This window comes from Propithecus coquereli, unplaced genomic scaffold, assembly GCF_000956105.1.
Source record: "Propithecus coquereli isolate 6110/MARCELLA unplaced genomic scaffold, Pcoq_1.0 Scaffold33, whole genome shotgun sequence".
Taxonomy (NCBI): Eukaryota; Metazoa; Chordata; class Mammalia; order Primates; family Indriidae; genus Propithecus; species Propithecus coquereli.
This window is the reverse complement of record NW_012148952.1, coordinates 4,481,247-4,497,667: the sequence shown is the minus strand read 5'-3', so window position 1 is coordinate 4,497,667 and position 16,421 is coordinate 4,481,247. Positions and strand designations below refer to the sequence as shown.

Genomic DNA, 16,421 nt, shown 5'->3' with positions numbered 1-16,421 from the left:
GAAGTCTTTTTTTAAAAGATGTTGAAGTCTTGTATTTTGGTGGTGCTTTTGCCTTATTGACTGTTAAAAAAGTGTTCTAGAAGTTTCATTTCAGGAAAATACACGCAAATCTCATCAGGTAGGTGGGCTTTCTCTATAATTGTGCCTTTAAACCAGGCAATCCCTGGACCACACAGCTGACACCCAGAGGCAAGGAGGTTTGCTATCCTGGCCGGTTTATGTTTGTGACAATTATCCTATTCCCCACCCCACAGCCCGGCCCTCACATCCCAGGTGTGTTAACTCCTTTCCTCTGTACACCATGCCTGTATTTACCTGGCCACAGGCCCTTCTGCCTGTGTCTTCCATTCTTCATCTTGAGGACTGAGTTAGAATTTGAATTTGTTTTTGTCTCTCTTTCTTAGATCCAGATTGTGCTTGCCTTCTGATTGTATCTGCTACCTCAGGTGACCACCCACTGAAGAAAATTCTGGTCCCTAATGTTATATCACTACTGGGTCTGTCCCTCCTCCCCACCACCCTTCCAACCCCCAAACACCTTCCTAACATTTCCTCCCTGTGCCTGTGCCTGAAGACTAGACTGGTGCCTGGGATTTGTCTTATTGAAAACCTCTCACAGGGTGGTAGAGTTAATGGTATAACTCACTGCCTCTCAAACTTCAATGTGCAGATGAATCACCTGGGGATCTTATTAAAATGAAGATTCTAATTCAGTAGATCTGGGGGATGGGGGACTTTTCTAAGAAGCTCCTAGGTGATGCAGTGCTGCTGGGCTGCAGACCACATTTTACATAGCAAGGTATAACTGATCCCAGAGGCAATATAATATAGAGCAGGAGGTTTCAACCTTTGTGCTGTTGACAGCTAGGGGTGGATAATTCTTTGTTGCGGGGGGCTGTTTCGTGCATTACAGGATGTTTAGTAATATCCCTGGCTTCTACCTGCTAGATGCCAGCAGTATTCTTCTCTCCCAGCTTTGACGACTAGAACTGTCTTTGGACATTGTCAAATATTCCCTGGTGGGTAAAACCACTCTCGGTTGAGAACCACTGGTGTAGAGGTTATCACCAAGGACTCTGGATTAGAATGCTTGGATTCAAATTCTGGCTCACCAATTTATCGGATGTGTAGCCTTGAGCAATTTACTTTTCGGTGCCTTAGTTTTCTCTTCTATAAAATGGGGCTAGTAATATCTATATTAGATATTCATAGGGTTACTGAGAAGATTAAATAATTAAAAATCCATGAAATGCTTAGAGATATATGCATGTGAGTACCTGGAAATCAATAAACATTATCAACATTTTACTCTGTACTGGTCTTTTCATTAAAGGACACTAATCTACTGTCTGCTAATATACTTTGATCAATCAAAAGAAAATAAATTTTACATATTCATGAATTAATGCAATGTAGTTTATTTGCTTATCCAGATAAAGAATAGAAAAATAGCTCATTAAAAACACATCTTGGCATTTTGTATTGACTCGATTTAGTTAATTACAATCCAATATTCAACACCTAATTAATTCCACTTGAACCTTATATAACAATGGGGTATAGGAAGATGTAGCATGCCTATGTCTCTGACTCTTAACAGAGCAGCATCTAATTTCCATATAATTCAAGGAATTCTGAGATTTGGATAATAGAACCACAGTCCCCCAACCTTCTTCTAAGATTGGACATTAGTTATTTCTATAAAGTCTTAGGGTTTAACATCTTGGGGTGTATTTGATTGATTTTTGCTTCTGTGGTGGGAGAAGGGGATATAAAAAATAGACCATAAGTTTCTGCTACATTGGGATTAAACCTACCCAATGAAGGCTCAAGGAGATTCATATTAGTGGCTGAAGATAAGGATGAAACCAGCCTGCCAGACGTGGCGTTTCGAACTTGGGATGTCTGGCCTGTAGGTTGGTCTGAAACCCAAAGACCCCGCAGAGGAATATGGCAGGGTTAACAGAGCCAGCCCTGAAGTTAGCTGGATTTTAGTCTCAAATATACCTCTAACAAATCTGTGACCTCTAACAAGTCTGTGACAAGTTCCCAAACCTCTCTGGGCCACCCCATGGCTGCTTTGGTATAGATTAATCCTTCCAGTGACCTGGAACCTGTCAGACTCAGTCTCCCTACCCCTCACCTTCATAGGGCTGAATAACCCCTGATGAGTGTCGACTTGCCCCCTGGCCCTTCTCTCAGAGCACGCTGCCCCCACCCCTTCTAGTTAGGATAAATATAATCATATTTTCCCGGTTCATAGGGGTATGGTTTATTTCATCATGATCCTATATTCAATGCCTAATTAACGCACCTGTCTGCTTGGTGGGATTTTTTTAGGAAGAATCTTTCTTCTAATTGTCAATGCTTTTGCGAGGATGGCAAATAGTTTACTTTGAATAACACTATCAATTATGATATTTGGATTATTTCTTCTTAATCATATGCTACCACTGACTTCATGCATAACTTTCTGAGGAAGAGTTGTTTAGACTTTACAGGTCTCTGTGAGACAGCTAGGTTTATGGAATGAGAAAGCACAGCATTATGACTGTACTTAGGCTTAGAGCATTTCTACATGGTGATAGAATAGCTGGTCATTTCAGTGGAAAAAGTCCACTGGTATTTGGTTTTATGTGAATCAAAACAACCAGATGAAAAGATAAAATTTGAAATTGTTGATTGAATTTTTCGTTGGATGTCTAAGCAAAACTGAAGTGAGATTCACAGCAGTCTTCTTTGTTGGCCAGCCATATTCACGTCCAGCCAATAGCTGCTGAGTGCTTACTGTGTCCTGAGCACTGTGGTAGATAATGCACACATTTTGTGCATTATCTTGACTTGGTCCTCATTCCAAAACAATATATTCGCATTCTCCCCGCCTCATTTTGTAGCTGAGTAAATGGAGGTCTAGAGAGATTTAGCATCTTTTCCAGGGTCATAGGGCTAGTAAGCTATGGAGCTGATGTTAGAACTAAGTAGACTTCAGAGCTCTTACTCATGACGCGATCTCTATCAAGATTTATGCATAATTTTATTTTAAAACATTCTCAGTATTCACACTCAAGATGACACTAGCTACATTCTGAATGTGTTAAATGGAAATTCCCTGGTACTTTTGGTTGAAGAATTATCCAATTCACATAAGAAACAAATAAACATATTCTGCTTGTATATCATTGGCATATTGCCCAATCTCATTATCTGTTGACATTTTGGACTTACCTTTCTTATGTTTGCTATCTGTTTTCATTGTTATAGCAAGAGAAGACCAATTTGCTGCTCTACCAACTACTATTTCTTTCTTACTTATTAAAATGACTGTAAATCCAGAGCTGGTAAAATATGTCAGATTGATAGCACTGCTCTAGGAAGCCACAGAAAGGAAGTGTAAATTCTTTCCTGACTTCCTGCCAATAATCTCCCACTAAAACCTGGAGGGTGCATTTTTAGAAAGGAGAGACTAATTCATGGTCTGAGGCCATTACTCTAAAATTTCCTTGAAAGCTCCAGTTAGGAAGTGAAGCATCCACTAAAACAAAGTAGAGTTGAATACTTTAGAGTTGTAATGATGAAAAAAGAAAGTATCTTTGGAAAAGATGACTTTGTATTTATTAATCAGCACAGATGGGTATATTTTTACCTTTAATATTTGTGGTAATGTCATGAAGAGTTTCTTAAGGGTGGAGAGGAGTTAACCAGGATGGAGAGCCATTCTCAAATCATTGTGATTTTGACTGTAAGAAGTGAAGATGTTTGTATTGAAGAAGAGAATAACAGGGGGTCTATCATAATTATCCTAAAATTAAGATCTGTCATGTTAATAATAATGATATTAATAATAATATCTACTCTCTATTGTCACTTCTTTATTAGGTGCTCATTGCACACTATCGCGTGTAATTGCCACAACAACCTGAAACGTTATGTACTATTTTCATCCCCATTTTACAGATGAGGAAATAGAGTTCCAGAGATTGAGAACCTCGTCCCAAGTTCACAATGCTAGTTCGTGGTGGAGTCAGGACCTAAACAAGCTCTGTCTGCTTTTAGAGCCCTTTCTCTCAACCACAACACATAGTCTCTTTGTGAACGAAGGCTTAGGTTGATTCTTATTCCATTCAGCTTCTCAGAACATATCCATGACTAATGGGTAAAAGTTACAGGATGGCATATTTGAGCTCACTATATCTAAATTTAAAGTAACTACATTTATAGTCATCTATTTTCCATGTTAAAGAATGTCGAATTTATTCTCTGGGCAGTAGTAAGCCACAGGAGGGCTTTTAAGTAAGAATGTATTTGATTTGGAGAAGGTAGGGAAAATAAGATATGATTATTATCTTATCATAAGATTGTTGTAATAGTCTAGGCAAAAGATGATGGAATCTGGACTTTCGGCAGAGGATGAGGGGACAGTGTATAGGAAACGTATTTCAGAGACACCTGAGAGGTAGGCAGGAGGGACTGCTGATCAGCTGGATGTGGTGGGTGAGGCCAAGAAAGAGTCAGGGATGCTTCTGAGATTTCAGCTTAGGCAATGGAGTGAGTGCCTAGCGACACTATTAACCCGGATATGTTATAAAGCAGAGACTGATTCAGGGTCCTGGAGGAGAAGTAATGCATTGACCTGCTGAGTTTGAGGTGCCTGTGCCGCATGAAGGCAAAGATACAGTGTGGGCAGTTAGAAATGAGTGTAAAGTTCAAGAGAAAGGTCAGAGCTGGAGATAAAGTTTGAGCCTCTCAAGTCAGAGCTATGGGATGGATGGACACTCCCAATGAGCACGTGGAGCCAGAAGACTGGAGGGCAGAGGAGGACCATTCACAGAGTAGTTGTGTCTCTTCCAACCATTTAGCAGGTGGTTGCTGGTGGAGGAGGACCACAAAGAGAAAATTAGATAATCAAGCTTCAAATCACAAGAGAACACTTTTTTTTGATATTATCTGCTAAATAATGCAATCTATGTGCAGCTGAACATTTCCGGTCTTCTCATACACAAGGCTCCCAATAGGACAGAATCCTTAGAAACTGGTTCCAGGGACCACGATGTAGGTTGGTATTCTTAAGACCTCTCCCCCTCTCCTCCCACTGCTTCCCACCACCCTTTACCCTGGTCATTTGGGAACTGACCCTCTTTTCAAATTATGGTTTGCTAACATTCTTACATTCTCAATAACTTTTCTGTGTTAATACCATACTTGAAGTGTGATAAAATACATTGAGAAGGCATTAGGTTTTTGTAGGGTGTTTTTGTTTTTGTTTATATAGGAGGCTGAAACCATTTCTTTTTCTTTTTATCTTCTTACTCACTTTTCCTCAACTACAGGTAGAATGGTAAAAGGGCCATCTCACATGTTTTCTTCCCTTTTCTATTTCTTGACAATCTGTGTGACCTTATACAAGACACTTCAGCTATCTGGGGGTCAACTCTCCTTATCTTTTACATATAGGAATTGGACTATATTTTCTCTGAAGTCTCTTTCAGCTCAAAAATTTTGTGATTCCATAATTCAAGCTCTGCACATAAATGCCATTTAAATGTCATTGGTTAGATCACCAAAAGGCTAATAATTGTATAATCAAGGATAGATCAAATACCATTGCAATAAGATTCCTCAAAGATTGAAATAGTCCTCTTCAGAGGAATGGAATCAAAAGAATTTTTTTTTTTTTTTCACGAGGTCAAAATCTCCATTCTGGTGTGAGCTCTAATTAAATTAAATCCTGAGAAATTTAGACTGGAAATATAGAAGAACCCCCTCCCTCCCCTGGCTGACTCTAAAGGTTACAAAATAATAGAACATGTTCTTTGGAAAATGTACAGACTTTTAAGAAAGGTGAATAACTCACTTGATGAGAAGGTTGTATCCCTAAGCTACAACTTAAAGTGGGGGAACCTGGCTAGAGTCTATTTTGACAAATAAGGACACAGAGGTTGGCCTGGACATGGTAGGGTGTTGTCCCCAAACAGCTGACAGCATTATCACCTGAGAAATGAACCAGGTCATGGTTGACATGGGAAGCAAATTGTTTAAATAGGAGAATCAATGCTGAGTGACACTCCTGGTAAGAGGGCTAAAGGAAGACCATCAACAGGAAGCCAAATCAAGGCAGTGATGGGGAGAATCAGGGGTAAGTTGAGAAGCAAGGTGTGGGAATATCTGCAGGGAAAGCAGTGCTGGACAAAGGTTGGTACACCACGAGGGCTTTCCTTTGTATGGCCCCAGCCACCTGTCCTGACAGTTTTGAGAAGCCATACAGAGTCAGACTCCAGAAGATAAACTGCTTTTCATGCTCCGGGCACCCTTGGTTTAGGGAGAGGAGACTGCTAAGGAAATGGAAGTCTTTCCTTCCTTGAGGGCTCTAGAAATTAAGCCAATGGTGCATACGGGTGATGTGATGTGTGATATTGAGATGTGCCTGTACATTATGGCATCTGCACTTTCTATGTATTTTGGTGGACTTGGAAACAGAACCTCAGGTCAACCCTGTCTTCCATCCCGTCACTGCCACCCCACCCCCCAACACACCTTGGGTGAGTCATCTCCTTCCAGAACAGTGACAGCCATCACCAAAATTGGGAACTCATTGTGACAAAAGGGCCATTTTCCCAGTTCTCTGGCAACATAATATAAAAGTTCACTGCATCAGGCACATCATCTTAATCACCAGGATCAAAAGAACCTTTATGTGTGACAAGTAGCTGCCTCCTGAGTTAACTTCTTCCTTCTGATTGGCAAGGAGAAGACTGCAAGTCACCAACGCCTGGATGATCACTTCACTGTTTCATTTCTTTAGCGTCTTTTGTATTAAAAGGATATACGAAAGGAAGTCAATGCTCACTCTTAAAATAAAGGTGAGAATGAGCAAGAGTGCCAGGGTTTGGAAGTGAACCCGTGAATGTGTTTCTTTAGTCCTGGTTTATTAAGCACCTATTCTGTGCCTGGCACTGTTCCTTTAGGCACTGGGGGTACAAGAGTGAACACGCAAAGTTTGGCGCTAATTGAGCTTATGGTCCAGTGGATAAACAAATACAGAAATAGAAAAATGTCACACGGTGACAAGTATCATGCAAAGAACCAAGGAGGGGGATGTGATAGAGAGTGACTGGTGGCTGCTTTATTTAGGTGTCTAGAAAGACCTCTCTGAGAAAATGACATTAACCCTGAGGTCTGAATGACAAAAGAGAAGCAGCTACATGCAAGTGTGGGGGTGAGTGGTCCGGGCACAGTACAGATTTGGTGCAAAGGCCCTAAAGCCATCTTGAAATTGGCATGCAAAGCTATAGTTCAGCGATGACAGAGTTGAGAAGTAGATGACTTATCTGAGAAAAATAAAGGACAGATCACATAATTTGGAATTTATTCCAAGTTTATTTATTCTAAGTGGGAAATCATTGGTGGGTTTTAAGCAAGAAAATGATTTTATCCAATGTACCCTTTGAAAAGATCACACTGGCTGATACTTGGAAAATGGGTTGCATAAGGACAGGAGTGTAAGAAAGGATGTCAGTTACTGCTACCACCCACCATGAAAGATCACCATGGCTGGATCAGAGCAGTGGGAATAGAAATGGAGAGAAGTGGATGCATGTGGGATTTATTTTGGAGGTAGATCTAATAGAATTAGTTATTTGTGTGTGGATAGAATGATAGAAAGAAAGCATGATGTGCAATTCCTGGAGTTTGGGTTGAGCAGAATTAGCGTTCAGTTTGAAGTACATGTGTGATGTCAAAAAAGACATCAAGCAAGTACTTGGTTATAAAGTTGGAGCACAAAGGAATGCTCAGTGCTGGCATGTCAGAGACAGTTACTGCTCACTGCATATCCACGTGCTCTGCCATATTTTTGACCACTCTGCATTTTGGTGGAGTTACATGACCAGTTCTGGCCAATGGGCTATGTCACTTTGGACTGAAGCATAGTAAAGGGAATTTGAATTTTTCTATGATCTGTCTGCTACCACAGAGACCAACAATATTCCAGATGGCAAAACTCTTTCAGCCTGGGTCCCCGAGTAGGTTATGTGAAGCAAAGTCATAATTTCCTCTGCTATCCTGTGTTAGTCATACAGGATTAAAGAGAAATAAACTTTCCTGTGTTATGCCACTGAGGTTTGGGGGCTTAATTTGTTACTGTAGCACAACTTAGCTTATACTGACTACTACAGGCAGAGAAATGGATTAAGGTATTGCCCGTAAAAGGATATTCACTGAAATCATGGGAATGGTTATATTCATTTAAGAAAAAAGTGTACATGGAGAGGCAAGAGGAGCCAAGCCTAGAACCCTAATATGCTCTAACACAAAAGTTGTTCAGAAGAGGAAAGGAGGGGTTGTGTGGTGCCTAGGAAGCTAAGAGAAGGTGTAAGAAAAGGATTCTCAGTGTTGAAGTGCTGAGTATTTGCACAGATGGGATGGTTCTGCAGCATGCATAGACGTCACAATGGCAGTTGTATTTTCCCTGGACTATGGGGGTGAGAGACTTAGAATTAAGTCATGACTGGAGCACAACACGCTAAAAATGGGACATTTATAAATAAACTATTTCAAGCCAGCAAGTCACAAAATCGGAGGAATTTTTTTTTTCCTCCCTGGCTTTGAATTCGGGCAGATGCAGACAGGTTGAACTGTCAAGCTTTTTCTGACTCACTCCAGTCTAGGTTAGATGCTCCTCCTTGGGGCTTCTACTGTGTCCACAGGATGCCTCTAAGGCTTGGTATATTGCAATTTAGGTGTCTGTTTTCTCAGATAATAATCTCCTTCAGGACTCTCTCCAGCATTTACAGTGATGTCTGCCACAAAGCAGATTCTCAGTCAGTGTTTGTTCAATGACTAAACAGTCTTGCCTGGCACCTGGCAAGATCACCTTCCACAAACATAAGGTGTTAAGTGTTTCTATTAACATCACATGACCAAAGGAAGTCTAACCCTCTTGTTCAGATTCTTTACACATCATAGTCTATCAACAAGTACTTACTGAGTGACTGCTGGGTAGCAAAAGTTGTGGGACTGGAGGAAAAAAAGGAAATATCTGTCTTAGCCTCTAACTTCAAGGAACTAGCAATGCAGTTAAGAGGACTAGGCTAATGGCTATGAAACTGTTAGAGAATGGTAGGAGATGGTGTACAGTTAATTGAAAAGCTGAATGGAGCAGATAATGAGCATTAAAGGAATTTGATAAAGGGAAGACATAGATAAATTTGAAATAAAATGAGATCTAGGAAATTTTTTTAGAGGAAGTGGGACTTTGACGGGAGGTAAGATCTGCAAGGCTGGGGGGAGAGACAAGAAGAGGATCTGAATCAGAGCTCACTGACTGTGAGGGGGCAGTGAGGGGACTCCTAAGACCAGAGCACTGGGCATGTATTGGGCAGTGATGACAGACATTCATGGGAAGCTATGGTGGGGCCAGATTAGGAAGGATCCTAAAAGTCAATGTGGCAGTAACTTATGCTGTTCACTCATTCATTCGATCATTTGATGTTTATTGAGGGCCCATGATATGCCAGGCACTGCTGTCAGTACCGAGTGTGTGTGTGCGTGTGTGGAATCCCTGCCCTCATGGGGCTTATATTCTTGATAAGAGGATGGATGATAAACATGGAAACAACTACATAGCAAAATATCAGATTGTGATAAATGCTATGAAAAAACTAAGACAAGGAGATACAGAGAGATGGAACATGCTATTTTCTCTAAGGGAAAGTCAGGGAAGGTTTATCTGTGGAGCTGATGTTTATGAATGGACTCACATAAAGTGACCAGTTGAAGACAATTGTAGGTTTCTGGGAATCAAAGCGATATGACCGGGTATTTCAGGAAAATGATGAGAAATATGGAGAAAGGTAGTCAATGAGGTAGCAGCAAGAAAAATGGCATAATTCAGAATCTGAGAAGAATATATAGAAAGCTTCAGTTATGAGGGTTTCTTTTATATGTTTTCTTTTCAACATCAAATGTATTGGGTTCCCCCCCTTAGATAATTGAGTATTATAGATGATTAAGAAATAAAACTTTAAAAAAGATCTTCTATTTGTTCCACCCCTCATACCTCACTCATGAACACTGTAGCTTGTGATCCATTGACAACACCATCATTTTCCAGTTGTTTTCTGTCCTTTGTACCCGTGAAGAAACCTGCTGTCCATCAGATAGGCTGGTGTCCTTGGAAAACAGAGAAATGGAATATACAGGCTCTCTTTCTCATCTCATCAAAGTCAGGCCTATGAGAATTGTGTGGCTTTGTTCCCAGTAGAAGAGGATTAAGGTTGCCAAATCTTTGGATAATAACAAGCTCCAATCTACATAACACCTGGTCTTTACAAACCAAGTCATTACGAATGTGATCCAAGTTGTCACTCCAGGGGTTTTATTATTTCCACATTAGTTGGAATGTCTTACATATATGGAAGTTGCCTGCCCATGTTCTCTTATGCGTGTGGATGGAGTGATTGCCTCTCCTTTGTTTGCTTTGGTTTGGTAACGTTAGAGAGTAGTGGGGAAGAAGGGATCATTGTACTCCAGATCTCCTGGTCAGTAACTATTATTGGAGGATGAGCATTAGAATAAAGAACTTAGATAACACTGGGCATTGCAGAGGGAGTGGGAATTTCTAGGACAGGGATCAGAAGAAAATCCCCCAGAGCTGGTCAAATGGGGGCTCATCACTGTTCATCGTCACCACAATGCTATTTTGACAAGAAGACAGAGCTAAGATCCAGTGGCTAAGATAAAGAATTTAGGATTCTGGATCTTGAGGTACACAACTGGATGGTCAGACCTGGGGAGCAGTGGGAAGGCGGAAGTGGAAATGAAGGGATGAACCAGGCCTCCCAAGCATCCACCAGACTCATCTGGTTCTCTCCCTTTCCATTAAGCCACCAGCACCTCTTGCCTGGATCACGGGTTTCCCTCTGACATTTTTGCCATTTTCTTGGTTTCTGCACAGCACCAGGGTGATCTTCAGAAATCTAAATCAGATCCTATTGCTCAGAGAGTTGAAACCACCCACTGGCTCACAAGGACTTGTCCCTCTGACTCCTGCCTGTCTTTCTTACCCTGCCTCGTGGCTGTCTTCCCCGGCTCACCGCTCTCTGACTACGTTGGCCCCCGGTGGATTCCTTATGTGCCAAGCTCTCCCAGCCACAGGCTCTTTGGCCATATATCCATCTTCTCCCCCTTTCTTGGCTGATGCCTACTTATATGATATGAAACGTATCTCAGTAGTTAAAAATGCACACGCCAGTGCCAGACTGCCTGGCCAAATTTCTAGCTTTTCTACTTACCATCTGTGTGACTTTGAATAAGTTGCTTAAACTCTTTATTCCTCAGTTGTCAAATGGAGTTGATAACAGTGCCTGCCTTGTGAGGTGGTTATGAGGATGAAGTCACGTGTGTAAAGGATTTAGCCCAATGCCTAATATCTAGAAAAATCTCAGTCAGTGTTACTTCTCATCATCTTTGGGTCTCAGCCTAAATATCTGAGAGATCTTGCCTGACTCTGGCCCTTCGTTTCCATTCCCCTCTCCTGCATTCCTTTTTCAAATAACTCATTTTTTTCTTTTCTTTTCATTCTATGTTTATAATCATTTGAACACCTCTCTGTTTATCGTTCCCCATTAGACTATGAACTTCATGAGGGCAAGGACTCTGTCCACTATATCACTGAATAACCAACACCAAGTGCAGTGCCAGGCACAAAGTAGCCACTCAACAAATATGTTGCTGAGTGAACGGCTGAGGCTGATGGTTCAGGACTAAGTTTGTGAGAGCTGCTGAGAGTCTGCTGGGAAAGTATTGGCGCCTCACAGGGACTGAGCTGGCCAGAAGCCAACTGAGTTCCACTACACTACTTTTAAGACATTATCTTTATGTTGTATTTTAAGATGTTGACACATCAAAATCAAATTACTGGACCAACCTCAAAACTTACATTTATATTTCAGGATTAAATGCTCTTTTTTGGCAGAAAAAAATGTTCAGATCTGCCATAGAATCTCATCCAACCTGGAACTGGCCTGAATGAATTGTGTAAATGAGACAATCATGGTTTTTTCTTCTTACCCCTTCTTCCTTTTTTTGTCCCCCGAAGTGACTGAATATTTGACTCGATTCACTGCTTCAGTGGATGGGCTATTGTAGATCTGGGCGGTGACTTCCTGGTGGCAAGTCCAAGATACTGGATCATGTTTGCATTTCTCACTTCTTTTTTCAATTGGGCTTCATTATCTACATGCCTTCTTTAGCTCTTATTTGTTTAATGCTACTGCTTGTTTATTTCATTTACATAACACTTTCCCATCCAAGCTTGTTAGATTGTATGGAGAACATTGTGCTCAGAAAGAGCAATGACAAACAAACACAGCAGCAACAAAAAAATGAAAATTTAAAGTCCAACAGTACTTGGCTAGCATAGGGTTACTTTCCTTTGCGGTTCCCCTTTGGTTCCCACTAGAGACCTGATCCCGACAGACTTTCTCCCACCCTCTCTCCTCTTCCATGTACTTTTGTTTTGTTCATGCTCATTGCAAGTGCGGTGGTGACTGGGGCCTTTGGCATCTGTTTGTGCAGGGTTATGGGAATTTCTAATCTCTAGCATATTTTCCATCCCTGAAGCATTAATCTATTCCTTACACATAATGATGCTACCTATTTTTGAAGGTTGCCTTCTTCCAAATCCTTTCTTCGTTCATTTATTTTGTAAAATTTTTGTCCTCCTCTTACAGTCTTCATTATCAACACCTCTTTCCCTGCCTGTGTTGCTCTTTTAATGTTTCTAACCTAATCTGGATTTTAAGGGCAGTGCTTTTATTAAGAAGCAAAGCTGATAAGCAACTAATATTATCAGCAAAATATGCATTTAAAACATAAATTGGGAGTTTGAGCTAGAACTGGAAAGAGAAAGTTAGAAGAATGAGTCTTATGCCTGCATTTTCCTTTTACCATTTTTGTATGTAATTGCATGATGTCTGATAAAGTTCAGACATCTGATACACTTTGACTATACTGAAATACTTGTTATTGGCAGTGCCTTAGTAAAAAGTGATTGTTCTGTAGTTTAAAGTGGTCAAATGTACCAATGTTTATTATTCAAGATTCTTTGTATTTTAGAAATTATTTAGATTTCATTCTTATCAATTACTAGTTTTTTATTTTAAGAAGCCCGATATATAGAACATAATTGCCATGTAACTATTATCTCATATCCCAGATTCAAAAACCAGGAGACCAAATATAAACAATACCTCAGAAGAGAAAAATTGTGTCTTAAGAATCAAAGTATTCTAACGAGTATCAAAAGTGATCACTGACATAGAGCAAGGGATTAATGAGAATCGGCATGCAAATGAAATCGGAATGCATGTTGAAATCAAATTGCCAGCCTAAGGAAAAATATACATATCATTGTCTCTGAAGAGTTAGTAACTACTAACATGTCCATAAATGACATACTCACAAGTTGTCCTTGATGTCTTCTTTCCAGATGGATTGCAAACACAAGTCTTTCCACCATATGGACGTATGTGCCTGGGATGTGGCCTGAAAATGCAGCATTGATTCTGGGAAAACTGAAACCTGGGAAGCCTGGGTGTAACAGTCAGGAAAACAGTAATGTTTTTCTTTGGCTGTTGTTCCTAAAGTTACTTAAACGAGACTCATTGGCTATTGATCTGTATATATTGAGATTACAATAAAACATAATGGACCTGTTTCTCTTTCCCCAGACTTACAGAATTGGCATTGTATCTCTGGGGAGTAATAAATCATGTTCTTAGATTTGGGGAAATATTCTGGGATCTGGATGGCAGCTGATTTATTTTTAAGACAGTGATGTCAGAAAGAAAAGCATAGCCCAGGATGTGACTGCAGTGCTCACTGGGAGAATAGTGACTGGTGTTTAAAATATTAAATAAGGCTTTCCTGCTTTCAGAACTCATCCTACAGCAAGCTGGGTTGGAGCCCCTCACCAACGCATACATTTTCCTTTACAATGGCATTTAAATTCTTTTGATTTGTTTTTTTTCCTGTGACAGATCCTAGCTGCTCTATTTATCTCTTTAGTCTGATTTATGCTATGACATCAAGCTTTAATTTTATCATTATTATTTTGCTTCTTTTTAGGCACCCATAGTGTGCCAGGCATTGAATAAAATAGAAAAGATACAATCCCTGCTGTCGCTGGGCTCACACATTTAAAGAGATATGACAGGCAAAATATCCTGTAATTGGCAATAGATAGTCCTCATGCTTTCTTCCCTTCTCCCTTTTGAAGCAACTTCATGTCTCTGAACAAGCCTAAGAAGTTCCCTTGATCAAAGGTGTGGAAAACCAGTAGGGTTTGGAACAAGTGTCAGAGAGTAAGCAAATGACTTTGAGAGCTGTGATTCTGCTCCTCGTCTGCCCACGTGCTCTCTGCTCCGTGCACTCCTGCCTCACCTGGGCGGACTTGGACTCTTCACCTCCTCCACTGCCTGGCATCAGCTACCCGGGAGCCTAGGGCGCTCTTTCCCGCACCTCCCCACCCCCGCGCCCCAGGACTGCAAAACCTTTAAGCAAGAGTCCTCAGAACTAGGGGTTTTTCTGGGCTCGGGTCAGCGTGGGCGGATAGCCGCTGGGAGTCCCTCAACAGGGGGATGTCCAGGCAGGTACGGAGCCAGCTCCCGGCGTTTTCCGGAGTCAAACCAATGTCTCCCTGTCTATCCCACATATCCTGCTAGGATCTTCTTTGTCTTTTTTCCTAGTAACACCGAAGCCCTCTCGTGCCCGGGGACTGCAGAGGAACGCCTTGCCATCCGGACCGTGCGGGATGGCCCAGTGTGTGTGTGCTTTATGGTATGTGTCCGAGTGTTCTCGCGTGCGTGCGTGCTGGGAAGGGTTGTAAACGGGGGCCTAGAGCACCCCCACTCTCTTCCGCTTTTTCTCCCAACACTTCGTGGACCCCTGAGGCGCAACGCGCTCGCCCCTCTCCTCAGCGCTTAGCGGCTGGGGTACCCCGGGCTCAGCTCAGCTGGGGAGTCCCCCTCGCCCAGGCCGCACTTGCACCCCGAAGCTGCAAAGTTGCGGCAAACAGTTGCGGGGAGCCGAGGAGCGGAGGTCGAGGCCAGGCGCCCGCGGCTGCTTGCACCGGGAGCCGGCAGAGCCGAGGGTCGCGCGGCGCGCGCCGAGGCAGGGGAGGAGGCGGAGGCGGGGGAGAGGAGGGGAGGGGAGGGGCGTCGGGGAACAGCTGCCGGGGGAGGCGAGGCGCAAGGTGGCTCCCCGCGGCCCCGCGCCCCGCGGCTCCGGGAACGCACCAGGCAGCCAATGGCTGCGCAGAGGTGTACAGCAGATGGCGTCCGACTGCGCCGTTCCTTCCTCCTCCTCCTCCTCCTCCTTCAGTGCTGAGGAGCCAGAGTCGCCGCCGGGTTGCCAGACGCTGGAATGGGTGGTCTCCCGACACACACCACCATCTTTCTTGCGCTCGGGAAGCTCGGGGCTTGGCGGCTCCCAGAGGCTACGGCAGCAGCTCCGGCGAGGCGGGTGAGTGCGGCCGCGCTGAGCCGCGAGCGGGGGATGCCGGGCCCCCTGGCCGGCCGGCGAGGGCGCGAGGTGGCGAGGGCCCCCCGGGGCTGGGGGCGCGCCTCGGGCACAGACTTTGCTCTTTCCTGGCCGGGCAGCCTCCGGCGCCCCTGCTCACAGCCAGACGCGAGAACTTGGAAGCGGAGCTTCTCGGACGCCTCTGGCTTGGGGCTGCGGGAAGCGTAGGCTGCCCGGGGCGCAGTGTGCGGAGACCCTCCGGGCGGGCGGGGGACACCCCACGCGGCGACTTGGGAATCTACCTCAGGCAGCCAGACTGAGCCATGGGGGCGGCAGGAGCGCCCTTCCTTCCACCTCCAGCTTGCTTTGCGGGGTACTGATGAAGGGAGGCAGGGGTCCCCCATCCTGCGCGGGGAGTCTCGGAGGAGCCCGAGACCGGAGGGCGGGGAGTTCTGCGGGCTTTGCAAACAGGTTGACTGGGGGGTCTCTTTCGGTAGCGCTGATTGCGAGATCTGCGCGTGGGCGTCCAGTGCCCGTGGAGGATAGCTGAACAAGCCAAGAAGTTTTGCAGCTTCCTCTGATTTATCAGTGAAGTGTCAGGAGGTTGCAGCAACAGTTTAAATTTTCATTGCCCCTGAGGAGGGCGAGGGGCGAGCTGGGAAGAATGGGACTCGAGGGTCGGACATGACATCCGGCTGTTTATCAAGAGAAAACTGGGAACAGAGCATGAGAGTGAGGGGCAAGGAGGAGAACGCGCGTATTTTCTAAGGCATCACTCGTTGGCACCTGTCACCTTTCCTCTTACACGTCCCTCAGTATTAAAGTTATTTGAATATGCAAATGAACCCTTGCTCTTTGGAAACCGCGTATTTCGAGTTTTTGAAGTTGGAAAACTTGGGGGTTAG

The 16,421-nt window shown here is 43.4% G+C and overlaps 1 protein-coding gene across 1 annotated transcript in view; it reads left to right on the top strand.

The window, feature by feature from the left end:
• Nucleotides 1-8,446: 8,446 nt before the first annotated feature.
• The window catches only part of LOC105815353, a 134,690-nt gene continuing 126,715 nt past the window's right edge, over nucleotides 8,447-16,421 (top strand). Inside the window, exons 1-2 of the mRNA XM_012650503.1 lie at nucleotides 8,447-8,477; nucleotides 14,976-15,519. Of these exons, the coding sequence (XP_012505957.1) occupies nucleotides 8,447-8,477; nucleotides 14,976-15,519 (575 nt within the window). The remainder of the gene's footprint in view (nucleotides 8,478-14,975; nucleotides 15,520-16,421) is intronic.